This window comes from Diuraphis noxia, unplaced genomic scaffold (genome assembly GCF_037042655.1).
Source record: "Diuraphis noxia isolate RWA-SAM2 unplaced genomic scaffold, SU_Dnox_SAM2 contig0002, whole genome shotgun sequence".
Classification (NCBI taxonomy): domain Eukaryota; kingdom Metazoa; phylum Arthropoda; class Insecta; order Hemiptera; family Aphididae; genus Diuraphis; species Diuraphis noxia.
The window spans coordinates 44,054,213-44,080,794 of NW_028301712.1; the positions used below are offsets into that span (position 1 = coordinate 44,054,213).

Sequence of the window (26,582 nt, forward strand, 5' to 3'; positions counted from 1 at the left end):
TAATATATACATTTTTATTGTTAACTATAGAAAATACAGATAGATATATATCAGAAAAGTTATATTCTTATATTATTAACACAATATTGCTGTATAAAGTAATTAGGTACATTAAATATTTAAACGACATAATATTTTATGTTTGCTGACAATAAATGTATTGCAGTGATGGTAATTTCACAACTTTTAGAAAATAATTGTAATTATCTTAACAATAATACTTTTTTTAATAGTTGGTATTCGTGTATTATATAATTCATATTTTACTAATCAATAATATGCAGAACACTAGTGTTCAAAAAAAAAAAAAAAATGATTTTTTTTAGTCTTTTACAAAAATCATAAATTACAATATAAAATTAATTTAAAATAATGATATATTTAGGGGAACAAAATTATTTCTTAAAATAATTAGCTGAAATGGATACTAAATTTTATACATTTAAAATTAGTATCTATATGGTTCATACACATATTTTATCCAATAGTTTTTTTAATTTAATTTTGATTTATCATTCATCTTGATTTGATTGTCTGCTAGGTAGATCAACTGCAGGTCTTCTTTGCAGTGGCCTTCTCTTTAACAAAGATGATAATTTGTTTGTAGATGATGGAGGTGCCTCAGTTGTGCTGGTCGTGGTAGACGATGGTTGTTGTCGATCAATGTCTTCTTCGTTTTGTAATTCTGCACCTTGGTCGTTTTCCTGTTCATTTTCTAAAACTGGTTTCACATCCTCAAGTACTGGAGGCTCTTCAGTTTGAATCGATTTCTTTTTGGGCAACAAATTAGATAATAAATTCTTTCTATTTTGGCCAGTAACGGGAGGAGCTAGAGTTTGTTGTTTTGGTGCTGGTGGACCTTGTTTTTCTGGTACTCTGAATCTAGATTTGTTCTTAAGTCTTGAAAGTGTGTCAGGTGTTGGAGTTGGGCTCGTTTCTTGTACCAGTTCCTGATAAATAAACAGACATTCAATTATATATGAGTATCGAATAAAATAAAATACTTTTATTAGATACAAACCTTTTCTTCTACTTCATCTGATGAACTTTCTACGATAGGTGCTTGAGTTGTTGATGATACTGGAGCTGCTGTTGTTGATGATCCCTTTCCTCCAAAGTTCAATCTCAAACCTGGTCTCAATGGTCTAATATTTGGCCTCAGTCTACCTCTAAAAAAATAAAAATAAATATATTACTCAATCATACTGTAATATTACGGTAGGTATTTATATTTTAGTATTTTACTATGATATACATATTATAATTCCTACTATATTATATATATATTATATTTTTTTTAAAACAAATCAAGATATGTAAGGCATCTAACTTTTTTCTGTATTATTAAGAATTCACGCCTAACCTTACCAATTTTGATAAACTACTTTATCTATAATGATAGAACAAGACTACTGCTTCGGCACGCATAATTTTTGCTGGGTCAATTATCGATATTATACACTATATAGTATTTATATACAGTATTGATAGGATAAGTAGTTAATCAAAGTCTAAGCCGATTGAAAGAAGACTTGTCACATTACATGATACGAAAAATTAAAATAAGGAAATATATCATATTTACTTATTTGAATTAAATTAAACTGTAATATCATATCTTTAATAAATAGACATAGGTAAAATTTTGTTTTGTCAAATTAACATCATAATCCTTTTGTATTTCCTCAGTTTTGTTTTAAATTACGGACAGATAATTAAACTTTTAACAATGTTAGGTACTGTAGTAACAAAGTCACATACCCTGCAATAGCTTTAGCAGTTGTGGTCGTTGGCTCTGAAACTTCAAGTTCAGAAACATTACTTTCATTCTCTTCAGTTACTGGTTGTACTGGTGCTGTTGTTGTAGTTGTTGAAGCGGAAGTTGTAAATTTATTTCTACTATTCTGTCTCCTTAAGTTGGATCTACAATATATATTTATTATTTTTTTAAGTTCTAACTTTTAAAAATATAATTTATTTAGAAAATATGGTATATACCTTTCTGCAAAGTTGGGCTTTGGCGCTGCTGATGTAACCTCTACATTTTCATCAATTTGAACTGTGCTTGTAGATATGGGTTTGCTTGCGCGTGTTCTTTGTCGACCAAATGAAGGTTCTAAAATAATAATTTTATACAAATAATTAGCTATTTATTTATAATAACACTATATGCGTATTATCAATTATCATGATATTTAAAAATGGTAATTAAAGTTTTCAGAGGCCTACTGTGAAAAATATATATAATACTATAGATGTAGTAAATTACTTTGTGCTTTTGTTACTACTTCGCTTTCAGAAGTGGAAGTCTCTTTATCGAGAGCAGCTGTAGAAGATTGATATCTCTTACTGTAAACAGATCCCTAAAAAATATAAAATGATAATTTAAAAAACCTCAAAAATATGTAGTCACTCGGCATGCGTATAAATGTTATATACCTATATTATGTAAGATCTACACATTAAGCCCATTGATAATTAATAAATTACTGCATTGTGCTTTATTGTGATGTTAGCATTATTTACTTGCTAATTTACTACACAAAAAACAATTCTACAACTATTAATTTTTGAAAATAGGTTGGTTAATAGCGAAGTTTTAATATATATATATATATATAGTTTATGGTTATACGAATAATAAACTCTGATGGAAATCTTTATAAGAATGTTTACCAGCAACCATGAGACGGTTAAAGTGATATTTGCGGTTTTATCACCCTTTAATTTTAGCAAATATTTTTTCAAACGGCTTTATACGACAAAAAATATGAGATGCTAGTCATAATTCCCAGTTAGGTGCTTGCAATACTTGTCTACCACAATTACAGTATTGTTAAGTTTGTCATTAACAATATTAATAAGCCATCGCATTACCTGTGTGTTGCGTTCTCGGGAAGGTTTGAATTTACGTTTTTCTGTGACCTCTTCAGATGGTGGTAGCTCAGTTGTCGTCGAAGTGGTCGAAGTCAAGGTGTTCCTGCTACCCACGGAACCACCTCGGTATCGGCTGCGCACCGGTCCGGATCCAGGAGCTTGGCGTGCTGGTGCCGGTGCTTGAGTGGTGGTAGTGGTGGTTGTTGTTGTCGTTGTTGTCGGCGCTTGTGTTGTGGTAGTTGTAGTCGTAGTTGGAGCCAGCCTTAAAGTAGTCGGGTACTGAGTTTCAGTGTCTTCAAACCTTGTTGAATGTTCACTCGACAATATCGTATTGGCCGTTTCTTCGCTACGGGTTTGCTGCAAAATGGCGTACAGGTCTACTGCGCCTTTGTCCGTCGATCCTATAGTAATTTCGATTGTTTACTCAATATATTTTATGGAAATCATTATGCAATGTGCAGTTTCGTACCGAAATTCGATAAAATAAATATCGAACTTCGTGTTATTATTATATAAGAGGACGTCACATTTTTCGTGTTAATTTATGTTAAATACAATAGGTAGGTAGTAGGTACCTATAAGCCAAATAGTAAACAGCATAATTAAACACCTACTAGGTACGTTACGCTTCAACGTTTTGTAAAAAAAAAAAAACAGTTGACATTAAATTAATATTATAAACTAAAATTAATCAAAATCATATTAATGAATATAAGAACAAAACATTTCAGTGTGACTTCCTCTTAAATAATTTAATGATTGATGATGGTTAATGAAAGTCATAAATAAGAATTTATTCCCAATTTAATCTGTTTTGTATAAACACGATCCCGGTGTAATAGAAAATTCTATTTTAAATACTAAAATTATAGGAAGGTATATTTACTTAAATTCCCTGTGGGACTTAAAATAACAACTATACATTAATATAAATAATTTTAATATTCGTATAATAGGTAATAGGTATATTTAGGGTAAGTAATATCAAAAAATCTCAAACTTCTATTACAAACAGTATTGTGATTTAAAAAGTACGAAATTATAATGATAATTTAATGAATAGAATATTAAAAGTTATGCCAGTAACATAAAAATTATTTTTAAAAACTATCAGTATAATATAATTAATATAATATAATATTAATTCAATAATAATTTGAATAGATTATTCAAATATCTTTTCACATAAATTATATTGTTTTTAATTTAGATGAATATTTTTTTTTATCTCTATCTTGTAGATTTTGAAAATTTTATTATGTGTTATTGATGTTGATGTATTTCATAAATTAACTGGTGGTTACCACCCACCCGTGACCAAGAAAGAACCGGTGAAGAGGCTTGGTACCCGTGCACAACAAATGTATTCAATACGCCGATCGCAATGATGGCAATAAAATACAAGCTATACTTGAATAATAATTTTATAATTAATAATGATAACATAATAAAAAGTACCAAATACTATATATTATGTGACGTTAGACTAAAAGCTGAAAATAGTTACGAGTTTTAAATTTTATTCATAATCGTTAAGTGTATACATATTTTAACGATATAAATATTAATATCACGTTCATCAACTATACGGTTAAAATATATAGATAAAGGCCCACAAGTAATCATATTGAAGCACTACCATCGTATTTCGTATTGTTAACTTAAGCATTTTAAAAGCCATAAAATAAAATTAAAGCAATGTATCCTTAAATACATGGTTAAAAAGCCATCCAACCCGTTCGTTTCAGTATTATTAGCTGATATTAGCATACGTCCGTCGCGAACCTGGGGTATAACGTTGGGTGACGACCGTGGCGACCTCGTCGGGGGTTAATGCCGTCGTCAATGATAATCCCTTAGTATCCACATCGGTATTGTCTTGATTCCGATCTAAGCTAACTGGCTCTGTTACAGATACTATTGTTTCTGTCAGCTGAGTGTTATAAGCGTTATTAATAGTTGCTACTTGATCTGCTGGCATCGCGGTTGTTTGTACCACAGCATCTGAAAATATGTATTTTTGCCATTTTTAACCTCGCACAGCCGCCTCGTCTTGGTATGTCCAATTGGCCTTTGAGATTAGTTAACATCTCACACACACTCTCAAATTCTCATTTACACACGTATACATGGTAATTTAATAACTATTAAAATTCTACAATTATTTTGTTCTGTACAAAAGTATAAATATTATATTAGTTTTTAGAAATATGCCCATATATTATGCAGTGTAATAGTATAAACTGAATTACCCTTCAACGCCCGTTATATATATATATCACATAAAAATAAATCAAATATTGCTTTGGTCAATTAACCCTTCGTCCACTAAATTAACCTTAAACGAAAATAATTTCCACATAATTTACTATAACCCAGGTAAATACTGTACTACTGTGTAGTTGTAGTAGATACGTAATATTTTATAGCAATCTACGTATCTAAATATTTACAAATTACTTTTCTATTTTCTGTTAAATACTATAGGATAATATTTTTTCATTAATAAATTATTATTAGTCAGTAGCCAGATATCAAATGTATGTTTTACCTCTGTGACTTTCATGTCTCGGCGAAGTAACCTGCGCATGTTGACCATTGGTAGAATGAGTTCTAAAAACGTTGCTGTCCACCAAATCCAGACCTGGTTGGTGTGGGCCTTTGTACATTAGACGGTATCGTTAAAGATAATATAATTCAAGAATTAAATACAAAACAATTTTTACCGTTATTATTCGCCCGAATCCGAGTAATTGGGGTATCTGTAACTGGTGCAGCTGTTGTGGCAATTTCCTGAGCAGGTTTTGAGTTGCCACGAGATCGGACAGGGAATCTAGGATTATGTGGAAGACGCTCTTCGGAAACCGGCAGCGAAGATGACGGAACTGATAGAGCTTCTTCAAGATTACGTCCAGATTCCCTAAACAAAATGTGTTCAAATATAATATATTCTATATATAATTCGATAAGTACCTATATACATTATACAGTATAATTTATACTAACGTCTAACACTAGCTTAAAATAAGTTGTTGAAAATATATAGAATTATGCATTGTGTTATTGTGATGATGAACGCAATAATTCACCAAGCGTGCTCATATTATTACTTACCTACATTTTTCCTAATAAATTCGATAATTCAAATTGTTGTTTTTAAATTTTTTAACACCCCTAACTACTGGTTAGGTACCCCCCCCCCCCCCAAAAAAAAAAAAAAAAAAAAAAACTATAAAAACCATTATTAGAGACTATTACCTACATTATATTGCATAATCCATAAAGTCAAAAAAAAAAAATCGTCATTGTAAAAAACTAGCTTTTTCGTTTCAATCAGATTCCAAAAAAATGTTGTCGATGACATGGCTCGGACCCCATAGTCAGAAGGAGCATGGCTACTTGAACGCATAAGATTTTTAATTTTAATCAAACTTACAATATTTCTTAGGTACTTCGTACTTAACTATATCAACATATCACTGATTATATTAATAAGCTAAAATATTTTATTCAGTTTGCGTATGTATTTTATTCTTTATGTTAATAATTAGCATTCAATTTGTATTTAACATCAACGAATAGCACTAAACGACCTTCGACTTTCGAGACGCCTTGTTGTGTGGACCTGTTATATCTTTAACCATGGTAACATTGTTAACATGGTTTTAACATTCGAAAGTGATAAGAAAGGCATGTGTTAACGTTTCACTGTTATCAGTGATAAGCTTAGCTAAATAAAAAGTTTATATTACTACATCTGCGTGTTTTCTATTAAAGTTTGTGAATTGTGATCTGTATTTTGTATTCGATACATAATATCGCGGAGTCACTATTAATTTATTAACTTCAAATTCTAATGATGTTCCAACGAATATTAAATTGTTTACCTTGTCTACGATGTGTCACATTCAATCGGGCGTTCAATACTTTTTACAAGTTAAACAAAAATCAATCGGACAAATTTAAATGTTTCAATAAGAGATATTTCAATGAACAATCAATATTTAATTTAAATACTAATGTCCCAAAAGATGTACTGTTATACGAATCATCTAGCGACAAAACATATAAAATGATCAGTGTGTTTTCTATAGTTCAGTTTGGTTTTTGGCTTACAGTAGCAGATTCTTACAATGTCTTATTGAATAAAGAGCCTGACAATAATGCAAATCATCAGCCAATATCATGGATAGATAAAATCAAATCTCAAGGAAAAATAGCAACACTTGGCATTCCCATCGCCTGTTTATGTATGGGTAAGAAATGGATTATAAATTAATTAAATTCTTAGAAAATTAAAACTTATAACATTAAAATGTTGACATGTTTAAAGGTACAACTTTAATAGCTATATGCTCTGTCTACACAATGAAATCTGTAAAAATGTTGGTTTTATGTAAAGGAGGCGATCGTTTGAGTATAACATCTTTTGGTTTTTTCAATCGAAATATAACAACAACCGTACCTCTTGAAACAGTAAGTAAATTTTTCAATAGTAACGTTATTTATTTGGAATAAAATAATATCCAATCTCTACTACAGCCAATGGTTGATTTTTATCCCTTATCAGATGCTTGTCACTTATTTTCTGTCTAGCACTTTTCTAATATAATTTTTTTTTCTTTACTATTAGGAATCCAATGACTCTTAACATATTATGTCTTGCTTACAGTTTTAAATGTAATAGTTATTTTTTATGTATTTCCAATCAAAGTATTAAATTTTTTTTTTTTGTATACCATTGTTTCTCTTTTATGTACTTTAAAATTCTATAAATTGTTTCAGGTTAGCTGTGCCGTTGGGAGAAATTCGAGTGGTCAAAGTATACCACTGAAAGTCAAAGGAAAATGGTTTCACTATACATTAGATAAAAATGGCAAAATTTATAATCCCAAATTATTTGATTATACTGCGGGATTGAGTAGGAATCTATAAATATTTTGTTATTAATTTATTACATACCTAGTACTGTACATTTTGTAATGATTATAAGTACTCACTTTGTTTTACTATTGTGTTCAGCTATATCATTAACTGCAAAATTGACATGTCCTTCAGGTTCTTCTGTAGTAACAGTATGTTCTACTGCAGAAAACCTAAAATTTGTATTATATTAAATATTATTTCAGATGTAAATTTAAAATTTAAAAAAGACTTGAATACTTGTGTCACTTGACTATTCTTTAGTTAACTCTTAATAGTGTTTTTATGATCTGAATTTGTATTTTATTAGTCAGATATTTTAAGCTAACATCTAAATGTATTTAATTGTATCTATAAATACTGCCAAAAAGATAAAAAAAATAGATTCTATTTAAAAAAATACAAAACATATTCAACCATCTAGTTTTAGGTACCTACTTAAGGCTTAAATATAACTGATGAACATGTTTTTATTTAAAGGCTCATCTTAAAACATTACCCATCTTTGATAAAAAAAAAGTACAGAATTTTATTTTAGTCTAATAATCCTATTCCAAACATTGCAATTTACAATGGTCATTGTTTTTAGTCATAAATCAACTAAATGTAAATTTGATATAATTCATAATAATTTGCAATTTACAAACCACAATAATAGTAACTTGTGGGGTATCAAATATTATGTCGGGAACTCGGAAGCTCTCCATCCAGATACCATTAGTCACATGATGACCTATCTTTTCTTATAAATAGTTTATAATCTATTCTTGTTTATATAATATATAAATACTGTATCCTTAAAAATTGTTAACTTTAAACTCCTTGTATGCCAATGGCCTTAGATGCCAAGGCTTATTTATTTAAATTTAAAAAAAAAATAGTATCTAACTTGATAAGACTGCATTTGAAATATAATTCCCTGATAATATTTAATCAAAATGCCTAAATTGAAAATAAAATACTCTAGATTGCTAACATTTTAAGGGTGTTGTGTGTATATCTTTTTGACAATAATAAAATTATTTAAAATAAATTTGGTAGGTACAACAAATGTATTGTATTTTAAAATAGTGAATGATTGACACCAACCTGCTCTTGCTGGTATTTTGTACAAATTGATTTTCATCTTGTACAACTGCAGGTTTTTTAGATTTGCTGTTGTTTTCTTTGACATCCTTGTTGGGTTTTAAACTGGTTGGTGGCGAATTTGATGTGCTCTGACTAGCTGTAATTTAAAACAAATATTGTTTTAGCTTTGAGAGATCAAAAAGTGTAGTTTACCTATACATTAGGTATATTGTAATAATTACTTTTGGAACCGGGTTTTGCGTGTTCTTCATCTTCGTCGTAATAATAATAGACGTACTCGTATTCATATTCTTGGCCATTAGGTGCTTTTTTAATATTTACCCGGGACGCCTGAGAAGAAGCTGAACCAACTATTTGTTGGTTTCCGTACGGGGAGTCCACGAAGTCGAACAAGCCATCGTCTTCTTTGTTAGAAGGGCTCCGAGTATCTTCTTCCCTTTTATTCCTAACAACATATGCTTTAATAAACAATATTGGTACGGATATTCGATCGACTTACTTTGATTTGTTTGGCTTTGTGACAAAGCTGTCTGGAGAAATATCATCTGTATCAATTGGCGCAGCATATTTTTTTTCCGCCTTTGATCTCTTTTGTCCGTCTTCGTTAGATGGGTACAATTTTTTATGCTATATAAGAAACGCATAGTAGGTACTTATATTCATATAAGTTTATTTACATATATATATTATATATTTTAATTATGTATCACAATAATTTTAAAATATTGCGAATTTTCTACGATTAACACACAAGTCAACAATTAGAGCAAAGTTTCTTCCATTAACCACCCTCAAAGTTAAAGTATTTTTACCACTGGAAAACAGTGTTTTCAGACACAAAACAACACAAATTGTCAAATCAATAGTTTCTCATCGTCATTTTATAATTTATGATTATAACATTATGCCTATTTGGTATAATTTTTACTAGATTTCCACATTTAATTTTTGTATTTAATAAAAAAGTGAATATTTATAATTTTATACTCAAAATTGACTCGTAAATACCTATAATATTCTCAACACGTGAACCGCAAAATTAATTTTACGCCAAACAATGAAACATCAATTTCGAAACAAATGTGAACTTTATTTATATTTATAATATAATATACGATGATAGTGTGATAGCCGTTAGGTTGAATACTTAGATGTAATCATAGGTAGACCTTTATAACACTATTAATGGTTTGCTGCGTGTACGTAACACTGACAAGATGTTCCTTAGAGATCTGTGTAAAAATAAGCTTGCAATTTGCTGCAATAATAATATCGTTACATAAAATCATTACGCGGCAAACATAATAATATTTTCTTTTATTATCTAATTGCTGACCCGTGATATTATGACGATTATTTTTATGACCCACGTGTCCTGTGGTGAGCGTATATTTTAAGAAATGTATTCATCTCCGAGTACGTTTATCGGTAATAGGTACGTACCGCGTAAATTTTTTCTTCCATTGGCACGGAACCTTCGACTTCTTTTATGCCCGTTTGTCCTTCATCAAGGATTTTCACGTCCATATCGCTCTCTGTAATGAAAATGTCGGTATAGTATAATATTTTAATCGTTTTCAAATACGAGTTTTGTGTTTTTTTTTTAAAAAAGTTCAAAAATCGACTATTTCATACCCAAAGGTTTGCCTTGGATGGCTGACGAAGGCATTGCAGTGTGAATGCTAACATATTCTTCTCCCGGTTTCGGTTCAGTGATGACTCGAACGAATGGCCTCCTATCGTTCGGCAAGGCACACGCAACGGCTAAGATACCGAGGAGTGAAAATAGCAAATAATTTCTATGCATTTTGTATGTGATGTTTGTGCAACAGTTCTATAAAAAAAATTAACAACTAATTAGTTTCATCCAATTTTTTCGACGTTATAATTAATTTAGTTTAGAATCTATCACAAGCCATAGGCGTGCGCACGGGGTGGGCCATGGCCCACCCTGCCAAAAAGGTCTGCACACGCATATGTCACAAGCATATGATTGAAAAATCGTTTTGAAGTTGTGTTTAGTGAACATTTTATTAATGGACAATTATTAAAATAGCGTAGATATAGGTATACTTATATAGATATGTTTCCTATATAAATCCTGCATACTTATAAATATAAATATAAATTATACATACAAAAGAATCATTTTTTTTACTAATTAAATACAGACCGTATTTTTTTGAACAATGTAAACTAAAGTACAACATACTGCAGGCTTTAATGAGCAATGAGCCAACCATATTATAACAACTAGAAAATGTCCTTAAACTTTTTTGTATCCCAAACAAAATTAAAGACACCCAATATCCTACTTACCTATCATTATTAAGTGAAATAATAGATTTATTTTTCCTCAACTTCTCTAGACATCACTCCGCTGACCGCTTTTCAAGATACCATAAGAACGATAAAACACATATCAATACAAGCTTAGCAAAATACATGGGCAAAACAAAAAACAAAACTTAATGAAATTAAATCAACTGTTCTTCACTGGCCTAACTAACATCCTGATAGAAAAAAGGAAACCATCATCAACAGGCTAAGAATATGCCACACCAGAATAACACATGGCTACCTAATGTCTCGAGATGAGCCCCTCTCGTGTATGGCGTGCGGGTTCGAACTAACAATAAAATACATTCTCACGGAATGTCTTGCATACCTCGATGCAAGAAATCGCAATCATCTATCCAGCGATTTATACGACATACTGGACCTGTTCTCCAATCACTGAATCACCTGACATATTCGTGTTTCTCCAGGAGACAGGATTGGACAAACTTATTTAACCATTTGAAAAACACAATATTACTATAATATTATACTCATATAATTTAGACATTTATTGTTATTAAACATTTTCTATTATTATTATGTAACACCTTTCAAAAAAAAAAGTATTTTATCCCAATGGCCAAGTTGTTGAGGGTTATTTCTTTAATAATAAAAAAAAATTTTCTAAACTAGAGGTTTGTATTGAATAAAATTTATATTAACCCACGGTCCACCTATATATGAGATATTTGCAAATAAGCCATAAGGTGATAAGTTATACATAGTCGGAAACATGGAAAATTAAACGCGCTGGTGCCTACCATATAATATTTTTATAAGGTATATAACAACCAGTAAATTCACGCAAATTTAAATTATATTATACAATAAATTAATTACATTTTAAAAAAAAATGTATGTTATAATTCGTATACTCTCGTAAGAATACTGATAAATTTTTTTTGTAATTTTATGACTATACCTAATGCAATTTATCAAATCGTTTTATTTTAAGTTGTTTGAAAATATAATAACATATTTTGTTCTCTCTATATCTTATTCATTTTGTTCAAAATACGTTTGAAGTTCTTCATATAACTTTTATAAATGACATATTATACGTTTAATTATATTTATTGATATCCGATATCAAATTATTTATTTATAATAGGCAGGTACATTCAACTTTAAGACTTTAGAACTATAACAAATAATAGGTAATATAAAGTGTTATAAATTACGTGTTTTCATACTTTGAAAAAAAAAGTTTAATCCTCCAGAATAATTCTTTATTAGGTATTAAATATTAATAATGAATAGTGTTATAAAACTACATACACATATTAAAATTGATAGTTAAATCTTTCTAATCAATATGAGTATAATTATACAAACTGACATTAATCATAATAATTTTAATTGATACAAAATTCCTGTGAGTTGTAGTTTCATTAATAAAATGAAATTAATTTCAATAAATAAAAGCTTAAACATGTCACGCGTGTAAATAAACTCCAAACATATTTGTATTTAGTACACAATTAACATTATAGTTAACATTTATAATACATAATCAAAATTATTTGAAATTCTGTTATGTAATTTATATTTTAATGATTTTATTTTGTAAACGTTTAGTTTGAGGATTTGCAGAATATTTCCAATCTTCATTATATATTTATAATTTTCCAACGTAGTCCTGACTGTCCATATTGTAACGATTTGAAATTTTTTGTGTTTCGCATAACATGTGATGCCACATAAATAACACGACAACTCTTTAAATCCGCCACTAATGAGTGCAAACAACAAATCTGACCAAATCAAGTTCAAATCATTATTTATCTGATTTTCAACTTCAATGACCCAAGCTCCCGCGCCTTTATTCGGTTCTTCTTCCCACATAGGCTGTATTCCTTTTTTGAAAAAATAATAACTAGCCCCTAATGGTAAGCCAGAGGGCGGTTTTAGTAAATTGTAGGCCTCAATAAATTGAGTAGTCGTCGACACTTCGAATAGCTTCTGGAAGTTCGTTCTCCAATCCTCGTCCTTTGCGCACTTATCTTTGTACCAAAATGTCCAGTTAAAAGAGAATGAGACTACTGCACAACGTGTCATTTTTGTTATATATATATTTATATTAGTGTAGTAGTAGATAATATAGTATTGATATTAGTGTTATAGTTTTAAAAAATCTTTAAAATTTAAAAGTGAACACAAACGCTACAATATGAATGCAATAAAATGTTTAATTAATTTCTACATGAAATTTTGTTTATTTAACATATAATTTTATATTTATATTTATGTTGAGAAAACAAATAGCAACATGTAAATGCATATGCGTGTTGATAAATATTTATTTTTGTGGCTAGTTAATGAATAAAAAGACAGGCAGAAATAACAGGCAATTATACCTAAAACCTATAATCATATAAGTAATCAATCAAAAATAAACATATTGTTTAGGTTTATTACGAATATAAATTATAAATGCGTATGGATAATATATAAATAAAATATTTACTTATTCTGCATTTAATACTGTTTACCTATAGCATTAATTATGGTTGACCTTACTTCCTTAGTGAGAAATACTTATTATATTATAACGATATAATTTACATCCTTCTAAATAATTGATTTTTTTTTTAATTTTTGAGTTACCAATCTTTTTAAATTTATTCAGTTATGAAATGCAAAATGCAAAATTATTTTAAAACAGCGGAAATCAAATTTTACCATTAGACTAGGTAGTAAAATATAAGTATATTAATATTAGGCACTAATTAGCAATTATATAATATATACTTTATAGGTACCATGTACCTATTTAAAAATCAATAACTGGTGACAACTATATACTAGATAGGTACTTGTCATAATAGTGTATAATAAACATTAATAAACTATGACAGTAGAGGAATAGTATTGTTCACATAAAGCCTCTTCTGATGTCAGCTTTAACAGGAAAAATAAAAAAGTACCTGACACAATAAAAATTAAAAATATTATAGACCTTGATTCATAAATCTCATTTTCACTAATTTACAAATTGTATCGTATATACTATATATAAATATATTTATCAAACATCAATTTATTATGAATTCTTCAATTAATAATATTTTATGATAGGTACTAACATGTTTTAATTTATAATATGACTGTGATGTAGAATTCATTAAAAAAAAAAGGCGGGTCAATCCCGAAGTAAACAATATATTTTAACTCCGGGGATTTCTTTTTAAATGATTTCTCTTAAAACACACTCACATACACAGCGTTAGTTAGGCATCTACTTGAATTATTTTAATACTCAAAGGACAATGGTCATATATAAAAATATGTTATAAGCATATACTGATATTTTAAATAATTATAATAGCATATAAGATTTATTTTATGATTTGAAGTTGTTCTATTGTACGAAGTGTTTTCAGTTATTAAATTGGTGCTGAGTGCTCTATAATAATGAACGCGAATAAAAATCGACGAGATTATTATAATGTAACCCAACAAGCAACGTAGAAAACAAATTATTATTCATGACATCTTCTATTGAATTATTTAAGAATATTTCTGGGGTTGTTTTTAAAGAAAAAAAACGCCGGAAGCATTTATCGTAATATTCAGGTACAAATATAATTTTAATAATAGACACAATCAAATCTTCTGACTTATAATAATATGTAGGTATAGTGAAAGTTTTTAATAAAAAAAAAACATATTTTCTCATTCTCACAGTTATTGTTTATTTTGATATAAAAAGTCTACCACATGTCACACAAACAATCAGTCAATAATTTATGATAAAATTATTTAATAATTGAATATAAACCAAAACTTTCATAAGTAACTACCTATAAACGTAATCGTTTAATTATTTATTCAATTATGTCGAGTATGGTGTTTGGATAAAAGTGAAAAAACGCACTGTTTAACATTTTAACCACGTCATAATCATACCTATGTAATACCTACACGAAGAAAATATGAGTAATATTTTTGGATATTTACCAAGTTTTTAGTCTGATGTATAAAATACATTATCAGTTTATTTATCGCAATCAAATCGTCATCGGTCGAAAATGACCATATAATATGTATTGTATAATATAAGATGGCTGAGTAATATTTGTGTTCTAACATAAAACACGATAAGAATATATTATTAGGATATTTTTTTATAGTTGAAATGCATAAAAACCATACATATATAATACATTGATGGATGTTAACTGTAGGCACAACGATCATTTTATTTTATCGATCATGTAATGAATATTGTGTTTATTACAATCTAAAGTTGTGTTTACTTTTGTTGTGTGGTAATTAATAATTAGTATACGATGTCATCTAATTTTTTTTATGCTTTTTTATTATATTATACGCATAGATTTAGATGAAGGCAAAACATTAAATCCATAAATAATAGAACCCCTGTAGACTCAAAATACTCATAATACATGCAGTAAGAAAAAATAACATTAACTACAGCCACTACAGGTTTCTATACTATATAATTATGTGTCTAGTGCGATTAGTTATAATTTCAGAAACCTATTCGCTTCCGATATAGATTACATAAACTTGATTTGAATAATGCCGTTTTTATGATTTTAAAAAATAAATAAAACAATATCTACTAAAAAGAAAATTAGTTAAATATATTAGTTTAATAGGTACTAGTAGTTTGTAAAATAAAAAATAAAAAAATTAACTGATATACCTATACCAATACCATAATACCACATATAACATATAAATATACATATTATATTAAAACTATCATGATGATGATTGAATTATATAACTTTTGTCTACTATTTAAATTGATCAATGAGCATTGGTTCACCAGATTTGATAATTTATAATTTGAATTGTTATTCTAATCGTTTTTGTGAATCATTAAGCTATTGATAGTCATTATAGTCTTTCAAATCTTTCGTGTTGTTATTATCGATAAGACAATGTTAATTTAAATAGATAAAAAGTCAATTTTTTTCATAAGAACACAACATGGAAGTAATTCAATGTAATAACGCCCTGCAAAAAATAAAAAATATTTGTCTCGAGGTTATTGGGGTTCTAGAGCTTAGATCAAGGTACTTCCTGGCTTTCATTTTATTTTTATAAATTCACAAAGAAATGTATTACGAATAATTTATGATACATATAAGTGGGTATATTATATATACCTACCTATAATTGCAGTAGTTTTATTTTTATAACTGGTCCACATTTAGTCCCATATTCGTGGATCGATAGATTATTAACATTCGCGTAATCATGTTGACCTTTTGTATTGAGCAGAAAACATCAAAATCGGAAAATAAAATATACATATTAATATATATTATAATATAATATAGTACTAATGAAATACCAGGAAATTGTCCTAGAGCATTCATTTTATTAGTATAGATTATTATATCTAATTATATTTGCGTATTACACCTACCTATAATAATATACCCATAGGTGTATTATATTATACTATTGTCTATTGTGTTGTATTTTATTATATTACGTCATTATATCAATATTATATTATTTTATTTGAATAGTGAATCATACAAAGAGTGTGTATAATAAAATGTAAAAAGCGTTTTGCACATATGATGCATGTAGAGGTGGGTTTTGGGTACCTATCATTTTAATTTTACTAAAATATTGCAGCGCCAACCCTTGAAAATAATATGCAAAAATCGGTTTGATTTACACGTGTCACATGGAAACAGTACCTATGTATTATAGAAGTTGAACCCATATTGTTCAGTCGTGCGTAAACTTTGACCCGTTCCGTGTGTTTCTATTCTGATATCATTATGTATTATTAGAGATGAGGCTGCATCATCAATCCGTCATTGCTTGAATCCTTTCACTTTAAGCTTTCTATACATCAGATTCGATACAAACCACGGTTCGAAGTCGTCGCGCGCGTTCCCGACAGTGAAATGATAATATTTACGTCTACACAGCTATATGTTGGCAATTAATTCATATTCGCGTTCACCCAAAATTTTTCGACCAAAAAACCGTGTTGATACTATACGTTTGATTACACGATCGACGAATTATGCGCGTTTTATAAACGTCATGCATTAAACGATTTAAACGATGAACATGCGTGCGAAGTATTATACTATTACCAATTATACAGAATTATATATATATATAATATATATATATATATATATTATATATATAATTTAAAATTTCGTTAGGTTAGGTTAGAAAATCTTTACAGTTTGTTCACGAGTCTCACACTCGTAGTTATTATTTTTATCGAAATCTTGATATGTATAACGTAGGTACCTACTTATCATAACATATAAAATGGCGTCACATACAGCATAGGTGACATTGCTGTTTATACTATATTATACATCTAATATGTGTAGGCAAAGGCAACACATACTAACAAATTGATCACAAATTCCGACCTTTCGTTATTAAACGTTAAATACCTATTTATAACTTTACTATTATTTTATCACTGTCACATATTTTATCGCTGACCTTTTTTGGGTAAAATTAATTAAAATATCGTTTTTACATAAGTAACTTGAGATATTACACAATTTTTCAAAAACTTAATAAATTATTATACTTTTAATGTTTTTAAACATTTTTTTTTTTATTTTTTTTTTTAGTGGCAACACACATACGTATAGTATTTGATTTTATATTCCTAAGTAGAATATCAAAAACCAAGTATACCCGTAACAATATACCAAGTAAATTAATTATAAGCATTTAAACTGTGTTATAATCTATTGAGTGGTGCGCAGGTACCCAGCAATTGCTTTATGCTTAAACAGTTTAATCCACTTTTGATAAAATAATCAACTTGAATGAAATATAACACATACTATGGTCGCGTTTCGTTATTCGGTATATGTACTCTCAATGTTAAAGTATAATATAGATGCCTACTACGTATAATAATTACGTTTACCTATACGGGACCGACCGTCGGGGCACATTCGCATATTATATATTATTATATAGATACGTATATAATAATACTCATTGGTATATATTATGTGCGTGTTTGTGTGTGTGTATAATATAGCCGCTGCAAAAACGAATACAATATCGTTAGGTAACACACAGCTCGTAAGTACAATGACGGCAGTGCCGCAAACAATATAAAATATCTGCGTGGAGATAATAATTGCACAACTCCTCAATACACGTACGATATATATTTTTATATATACAACACCTACAACCTATGTTATACTTATATATAAATATATATATTATATATTTATACGTGGTACCGAATATTTATTCCCCGCGAGTCTATCGTGTGCATATACCTACATAACATTTATATATATATATATATATATATATATATATATATATATAGGTATATATAGGGCATGGCATAGACATAGCGTTATATTTATATTCGTCAAGAAAGAGCTGCGTTTTTTAAAATGTGTTTAGAATAGGTTAAACGGCAATCATCATTATTTTGACAACCGATGAATGTAAAAAGCTATAACCACGTACAACAGGTAGGTACACATTTACCTATAAGTCAGAGTCCAACTATTATTTACTCGAACAGTCGAATAGAACGCATGATGTGTATAATTTTAAAAATAATACGTTTACCACATCTGTATAGCACTTACTATAAATTTGAAAATATAATACGTTGTCAATCGGTGATAAATCAAAAATCAAAAATCAAAAAAAAAAAATCTTCTAATACATACACTTGTGATGCCAGCGTAGGGCGATAATAATATATTTCAGAACATTATTAAGCTATAATATGTAATATTATAAAATTATATATTTACAAACAGCTACATCAGCTGTTTGTATTATAATATGTTTATTAGGTAGTTCATTGAGCTCGGTGATATCTGCAACGCGATGAATACAAATTTTGTAGGGTCTGACGAGTATAAAACTATAAACGAGTTACCTATACCAATATAATAGAAAGACAAACAATAACCATTTTGCTTGTGTGTGATATTGTTGTATACTTGAATTTGTCTATGAAGTCAACGGTGGTGTACGCGATCATTGACCGCGTTCGCATACACAATAACGGACACGCGCGTCGAGCCTCATCCGATCTTCCGATTTTAATATTAGCATTGATTATTGAATAGAGTCTACTCTATTATCAATGATGTTACTTTGGCAACCTCGGGGCTGATGACATATTGTTATGGGGGGATTTTCGCCCTCCTTGTTCAAATTGTCTATTCCTCAGGGGTATTACTACCGTATATGTGTAACAAATATTGTTAGGTATAAGGTATACGTATACTAGAGGTTCTCAAACATATTTTTCGTGGCCAAAAAATGTGTAACGCGAATCAAACACAAACTTTCATAAAAACGACTCGAAACAGTTGAAACAAAACTATTCAAGATTATAAAACGGTAATACGAATAATACGATAATATTATGATTTAAAATATCGGTAATATGATGATTAATATTGTGATTAAATGCTTCTTTATTTCAATTCATATTTTTCTATAGGTACTATTGAATCATAGTGTGTATTACCTTGATACCTGCACAGTTTTTAAGCCACTGGACACTGATACATTCTAAGTACTTACTACTTATACATCCGAGGTGACGTTACGAAGCTGATTTAGCGGAATGGTATGCCAGCCCATTAAAAACCTTTTTGTAACTTTGCAATGTCTAGTTGAATTAACGTTTTTAGGTCTAGATTCTAGAGACAAGGCCCATAGCCACATTCTGTATAGATTTATGACGAGTAACGAATGACCAAAAGTCTTGAAAAGTATTAAGGAGTATATTATACACACAGCAGCATAATATGCACAAAACCACCTACAGGTAAATATACAACGGAATTTGTATCGTTGTTGTTATACAACTCAAATGAATACGAAATAGTATAATGTGGAATGTCGAATGTGTTTGTTTATAACTACCTATAGACAAGTATATAATAAGTACCTACCTATTATACTTATGTATCCATGTATGAGCATTATATCCATTAAGCCTCTTATTTTCAAGTATACCCATAAATTATATAAATGTATCTATACGGCTCTTAATTCATTTTTATAACTTAAAACGTTCAAAATTATACCTCCTACTACAGTTGTAACTATATATATACCAAAATTCAATGTAATAAATAAAATGGTCAAAACTGTACTTCCTGTTGGTCAAACGGTAGAAAGTGATAGTTTTAATAGTGCCTACAACATCCTCCTCTAGTCATATACATAATAATATTATAAAACACCTATAGGTACGGCTGCAGTACATTTATATGTAGGTATTGAATATATAAGTAATGCATATTATATACGCACATATTTTTGTTTTATAATAATCTACGGATAGGAACGCCGGGTGAGTTGTGAAAAGTTGACAATCTGGTTAATCGGAAATTCGGAATTTAAAGGTCAACCGGATTGTTAAGGCGAGAAAAAAATACGTAATAATTCAAGTGTAGGTGCATTTATATAATATATATATAAATACGCGGAACGTCGCTACCACGGCGCCTACAGGCTTTAGCCGTGTGTATTTATGCACACAACAAGCTCGTGGTTGTTGTAGTCTAACTATATATAATAATAATATAATATACCATGCGAAACCATTAGACCCATCTAAGGTTACAATATTATAGTATCATAATAATTATAAAAAAATAAATAGTATTATATATTTATATATTGGGGTTGTGTTTTGTTTTGAAAGACCGTAGTCATCTATATTATAATATAAAACACAATACTGTTAAGTTGTAAGTTTGTAACGTTAAAATATATTTTGCAACGAAAGTGAAAATCTAAAATTCAATAATATTTTATCGTTACATATTAATCAGACATCGAACGATATATCGCGATAGTTATGAATGTTATGATGCTCACAGACGGCTGCGGCTGCGCGTGTTTTAATTGTTTAACATATTTTAGTAGTTATTATGCTATACTCGTTTCAAGAAATCGTTTTAAATTTGTAAATTATAAAATATAATATCGTCATAGCTGGTGTGTTAATGGCCGGTAGTCAGGGCCGGTGACCCGGTGCCAGAAGTATTCATATAAAATTTATCATACGTATATTTTACAAATAGCAAGCGTGAAATAAATATTAATTCATCGGTTGTAAAAATGTCACTGGAAGAAATACTCCGATCTATTATAATATAATGGTAATATTAAAACTATTCTGTTATATTGTGTCAGATGTCTTGTAAAATATAAAAATTAGAAATTAAATATAGTTAAATACGCATATATAATTATATAAATAATATAGTAATAATATCAAAATAAACGATGTGTAAAAATGCAAATTATATATAGGTGGTCGGATCCTTTCATTCACACCATAAATCAAAACTTCTTCAAAAATCTATTCAACGAATGAAGACTGTAGTGATATACCACCGTCATCGAGTTCTACAGAATTCTATATCCAAAAAAAAAAACAACTTATTTTTAAATTTATAGCACACGCGATTATTACTTTTGTATTTTATAAGTTGTTCACAATCGCAATAACCAAAAGATTAATTATACGTAAACATTATATTCAATACAAAAATGTACAATGCGCTTAGCCGCCATGATATTTATGCGCATAAATTTATTATTTTGTTCTCCACGGGACGAGACAAATAGCGCGTACCTATGAACTTCATAGCGGAGGAGGCGTCGACCGCAACAGCACGTGGTGTCGTATGTAATAATTTATAGCGCATCAACAATAATAATAATATATTAACTGTCATTGTTGTTCTTAATTTTCGAATCGAATGAAAAATGGGCCATGAATTCACATAAAAAACCGTGGGTTTGTTATTCGCATTGTTTATTTTATTTTGAACATAATATTAATAAATTGTGCTTTTCGAGAACTACGATACAGGCATATAGTCCAGGTATAGGTAGTAGGTACAGAAACCTATGTAATTTAGGTAAGGTACTACCACGGAGTACAGATAACGCCGTACGTACATCTTTCAATCGTGAGAGTATATTATTTTCTCGGCACCTCCGCGTACACGAAACGTGTATTCCTACCTATATTGTACGGCTGCAATAATAAATATAATAAATTTTACACAATTGCTATTTATAGGTACAATATTAACGATTTGACCCCTGCGGATTTCTCTGCTGAGTTGCTGCTGGGCTTTGTGGACATTGTCCGACAGACAGTGGTAGATTTTGAATATCGCATCCGGTATGTATAATATATGCTCACTGACATAACCACGTGATTAATGACAGTTTAAAAACAGCTCGAATGCAAATAACTCAGACTAGAAAGTTCATTTTGGGGATTAAATCGCATTCCAAGAGTTTGTTTGTGTGTGCGTGTATCTCAAAATATCGTTCAAGACAATATAATATTATAATAATGGCGTCATTTATACCTACGCTGGTTATAGGTGCCTGCAGTGAATGCCAGTGATTCAGCAAATGTTTTTTTTTATGTTTACTTAATGTCTACTTAAGGCTTAAGCTATAAGAAGTAGTTACATGCGGTATTTGTAAATTATGAAGATGTTCAACGTCGTGTCTTATGTCATTATTGAAAAACTTTATTGTATAACTCTTCAGTTCTTGTTGCAGTCGAGTCGGGAAGGGATAATGTGTTACCGAAATGATTATAATCGAACAAGTATTTTATCTAACGATTGCAAATTCCCAATACTTTATATACGATATTATATTTTATAAATATTTTTTAATCCTCAGGAATAATCGATGTCAACTAAAAATTGGTTTAAAAATCAATTTATGTATACTATAACAAACTAGTTTAAATAACTTTTTAACAAATATAGCTAAACAAATTTTATAGAATGCAAATATTTATAAGTACCTAATCGTATTTTTAAATTAATAATTATGTATATATGTATATACTATTTATGAATGTATATATGATATTTATCAATAATTTAACAATCGATTAGACCTCAATTTATGCAAAGTGAAAGTATCAAACGATATAAATAAATTGTAATACAAATTAATATGTTATTTTACATATAGGTAGGTTCATAGTGTTCCATAATGTTCAAATATTTTCGAGTAATAATTACTGCCGACATTCTATTACCTCTGCTCTATTAATAAATATATATAAGATATCCAATTTTTATACCTACTACAATAATATTTATATTATAAAAATATAATTGCCAACGTTAATTAAGTAATGTATTACTTATGGTATTTAATATAGTTCACAGTAGTATTAATTATTATGCTATATACCCATTTATTTCGGTAGTAACCTTCATGATTTGCATATTCGTTACCTAAACCATTGATCAGTACTTATACGCTGCAATGCATTTATGATGAAAGTAATTACAAACGATAAGAAATATAACTTTTATATAACAATCTATGTATAGTAGTTTTTTATTCATGTAAATAGAATATTTTATTTATAATAACAATAATTAAGTGTATTGTGTATGATTATATACCTAGTGTTATTATTTTTTTTTTTTTTTAATTAGAGAAATCAAGTACGTAAATTAAAATTAAACGTTGGCTACGGTTGTTGGATACTTAATATAGTTTTCGTTAAACGTTACTTTTTGTGTAACAATTATGTCATATATCAGGGTCCTGATACCGGTAAGCATATAAATGTGTTTTTGTAACAGTTGTTTTTTTTTTAAATATTATATAACTAACCAATCACAAACGAATAATATATATATATGAACTATTTTCTCCAAACTCGTGTTATATATTTATCTATTACTTATTAGTCATTACTAGAGCTCGGATTTATATGTAAATACATATTTTTACTGTACTAGACAAATTAATTTAGGTAAGTGATAAATTTGTTTCAAAGGATTTCCAATGAAATTAACTATATTTTATTTTGCATATTTTTACATATTTTTTCACGAGTACGTCATGTTTTTACATATTTCTCAATAATTACATTTTACCCACATATTTCGCCAATTTGTACATTTGTGATATTTTATTATTTATTAATAATTATTAATTGTATACGACTCAATTTTTCAATTTTTTTTTTCAAATTTTCTGTTTTTTCAAAAGTATAAAATAGTAAGAAATTAATACCAATTATATTAAACTTAAACTATGTTCTATATTTATGAACTCAATATACGATAGATAACGATTTATTATTACGTGTTTGCGTTTGAACCACTGACAGTAATGAGTAATGACTCATTACTAATAATATATATATATATGTATATATTAATGATATTTTAAAAGATTATGTATGCATTTATGATGTATAAAAAGTAAGAACTACAACATCGGCCTACATCATCCTTTTGACGTTGAAATTAATTAATGATCCTAATGACGCAACATATATTATCATTACACTTTCGGTTTTGTCACAACACATAGTATCTTCGACATCTACGATGTACATGTATCATTATTACCATCATCACTTTTATTCAGCGTCAAAAAAACAAGATTAATATAGATCGTGTTTACATCACGTGAATAAAAAATCAAACGATTCCCTGCACCGTGAAGATTCAGAAGAAGTCGCGCATCACCTTCTTTGGCTACCGGTCAGGCGGTAGTCATGGTCGTTTGGCAATTAAAAAAATAATAAAATAAAAACGAATCCACGTGTTTGACTGGTGGTTATGTTATGAAAAAAAAAATGTAAGAAAATAAAACCGGAATTATTGTCTATCACTTATAACATAGATATAGTTATGTCACCGAATGTATACATATATAAGTACTATGTATATACTATAGGTAGATATATGTATAAATGACATTCCGATTTTATGAATAATATCAAAACGCATTATATTTCAGATTTTCTGTTTAAGGAAAATTTTCAATTATCATAATGGTTCGTATATACCTATACGAGTATAGTATATATACGGAATAAAGTGATTTTTTCGACCGGAAAATACAGCTACGAGTACACACACTTGTTGTATTTTATAGATATGTATACGATTACGGATTACTATGACTTTATACATAATACTACGTGATTATATTATTGAAAACGTAACCGCAGCGCGATAATTGTTTCGATATGAGTAGAGGTAATCCGAACGAGATGCTAGCGTTAAAGTCTCCTGGCGACACAATATTATTATATTATGACGTAATGTGTATAATATAATACACGATATACTTATATAGGTATAGATATGTGTAATAAACTTGCGGCATTACTTATATTGGCTATCTCCTACGCGTTTCATTATAGTTGCAGACTAATACGGAGAATAAAACAATGTTTTATAATTTACCAACTACTTATTGTTAAACACGTTTTGTTATAAAATATTGTAGGGCAGAATTTGATCATTTGTTTCCTGTGTTAATATGTACTTATTGGCTATTGCACTACACGCGGTATTATAATCGACAGCGGCAATGACGATTGACGTAAAAGTTTGCGCCTTCCGCTTTCTAAGAGGGAAAGCAAAACGCACGCGCACCTTCACTGTATAGTCACCACGGTATAGGAGCACGTTGCGGTTTTGTCGTGCGTTATAGAAAAATCTATATACCTACGATCTGCACACTAGCTAGTATAGGAAACGGTAGGTGAATGAATTATAAAAAACTATTCCATAACTATACATATTTAAATAATAATAATGCTACAGCGTGTTACTGGAAGATGTAACGTATGTGTAGCGTAAGTCTGCGCAAGACGACTGAATAATATATAAGATAGATCTCATTTTGTACATATATTAAAGTATTATATACCTGTCCTATTTGAGTATGGGTCATCATCCTATCTTATATGTATCTAAATATTATAATAATATTGATGCTATACTACCTACATACCTGCAGTACAATATTATTAAAATAATAATAATGATAATATAAAGGATTGAAAAATTGAAAAAGTTCTAAGGGCGGCTGATGCACCATGGTGTTATATATAGGAAGGTACTTACTTAGCTGATGTGCGACGTATATATTCCGGCCGGCTGATAGTTCAGCAGAAACGAACGAGACGGCGTTATCGCACGCACGCGTACAGCTTCTGCAGGTGTGATGTACACGCACGCGGTCGTCGACGTACTGACACGACGATGGTGATATGATAATAATATTGTACTATTGCGGCGGCGATAAATGTGTATGTCTATACTGCGTGACGGTCGTGCGCAATGTGCACTGTGTGTATAATAACATGCGATATATTATTATACGAAGACTGTGCGCAGTGTGTCGCCACAGGAATATAACATGCGACTGCGGCTGTATTGCAGCGGCGACGGAGGACTCGTCAAGACGTGCAGTTCATCTCGTCGAGCAGCAGCACCACAACTATATAATAACACGACGACTAATACGCAACGCTCGTGTGCGGGGCGGCGTCGGCGGCGGCGGGT

General features: G+C 29.4%; 3 protein-coding genes across 4 annotated transcripts; 1 reads left to right on the forward strand and 2 right to left on the reverse strand.

The window, feature by feature from the left end:
* On the reverse strand, nt 1-26,582 carry LOC107163770 (uncharacterized). 2 transcript variants are annotated; one of them, XM_015511343.2, is made up of 16 exons: nt 26,142-26,582; nt 10,525-10,723; nt 10,333-10,424; nt 9,389-9,516; nt 9,111-9,334; nt 8,890-9,025; nt 7,878-7,973; nt 5,604-5,797; nt 5,429-5,536; nt 4,663-4,881; nt 2,878-3,278; nt 2,270-2,363; nt 1,999-2,116; nt 1,762-1,923; nt 1,022-1,169; nt 1-950 (listed from the first exon to the last, which is right to left on the reverse strand). In XM_015511343.2, the coding sequence occupies exons 2-16, from the start codon at nt 10,694-10,696 to the stop codon at nt 513-515; spliced, it is 2,730 nt and encodes a 909-aa protein (XP_015366829.2). In that variant the 5' UTR covers nt 10,697-10,723; nt 26,142-26,582; the 3' UTR covers nt 1-512. The 2 variants fall into 2 exon arrangements, with proteins under 2 accessions (XP_015366829.2, XP_015366830.2); XM_015511344.2 differs by lacking the exon at nt 4,663-4,881 and having other exon boundaries at nt 26,142-26,581.
* Nucleotides 6,606-8,048, forward strand: LOC107163771 (transmembrane protein 223). The gene is made up of 3 exons (XM_015511345.2): nt 6,606-7,133; nt 7,211-7,353; nt 7,663-8,048. The coding sequence occupies exons 1-3, from the start codon at nt 6,734-6,736 to the stop codon at nt 7,810-7,812; spliced, it is 693 nt and encodes a 230-aa protein (XP_015366831.2). The 5' UTR covers nt 6,606-6,733; the 3' UTR covers nt 7,813-8,048.
* Nucleotides 12,730-13,287, reverse strand: LOC107163772 (eukaryotic translation initiation factor 4E1-like). Its single transcript, XM_015511346.2, has one exon. The coding sequence runs from the start codon at nt 13,285-13,287 to the stop codon at nt 12,730-12,732; it is 558 nt and encodes a 185-aa protein (XP_015366832.2).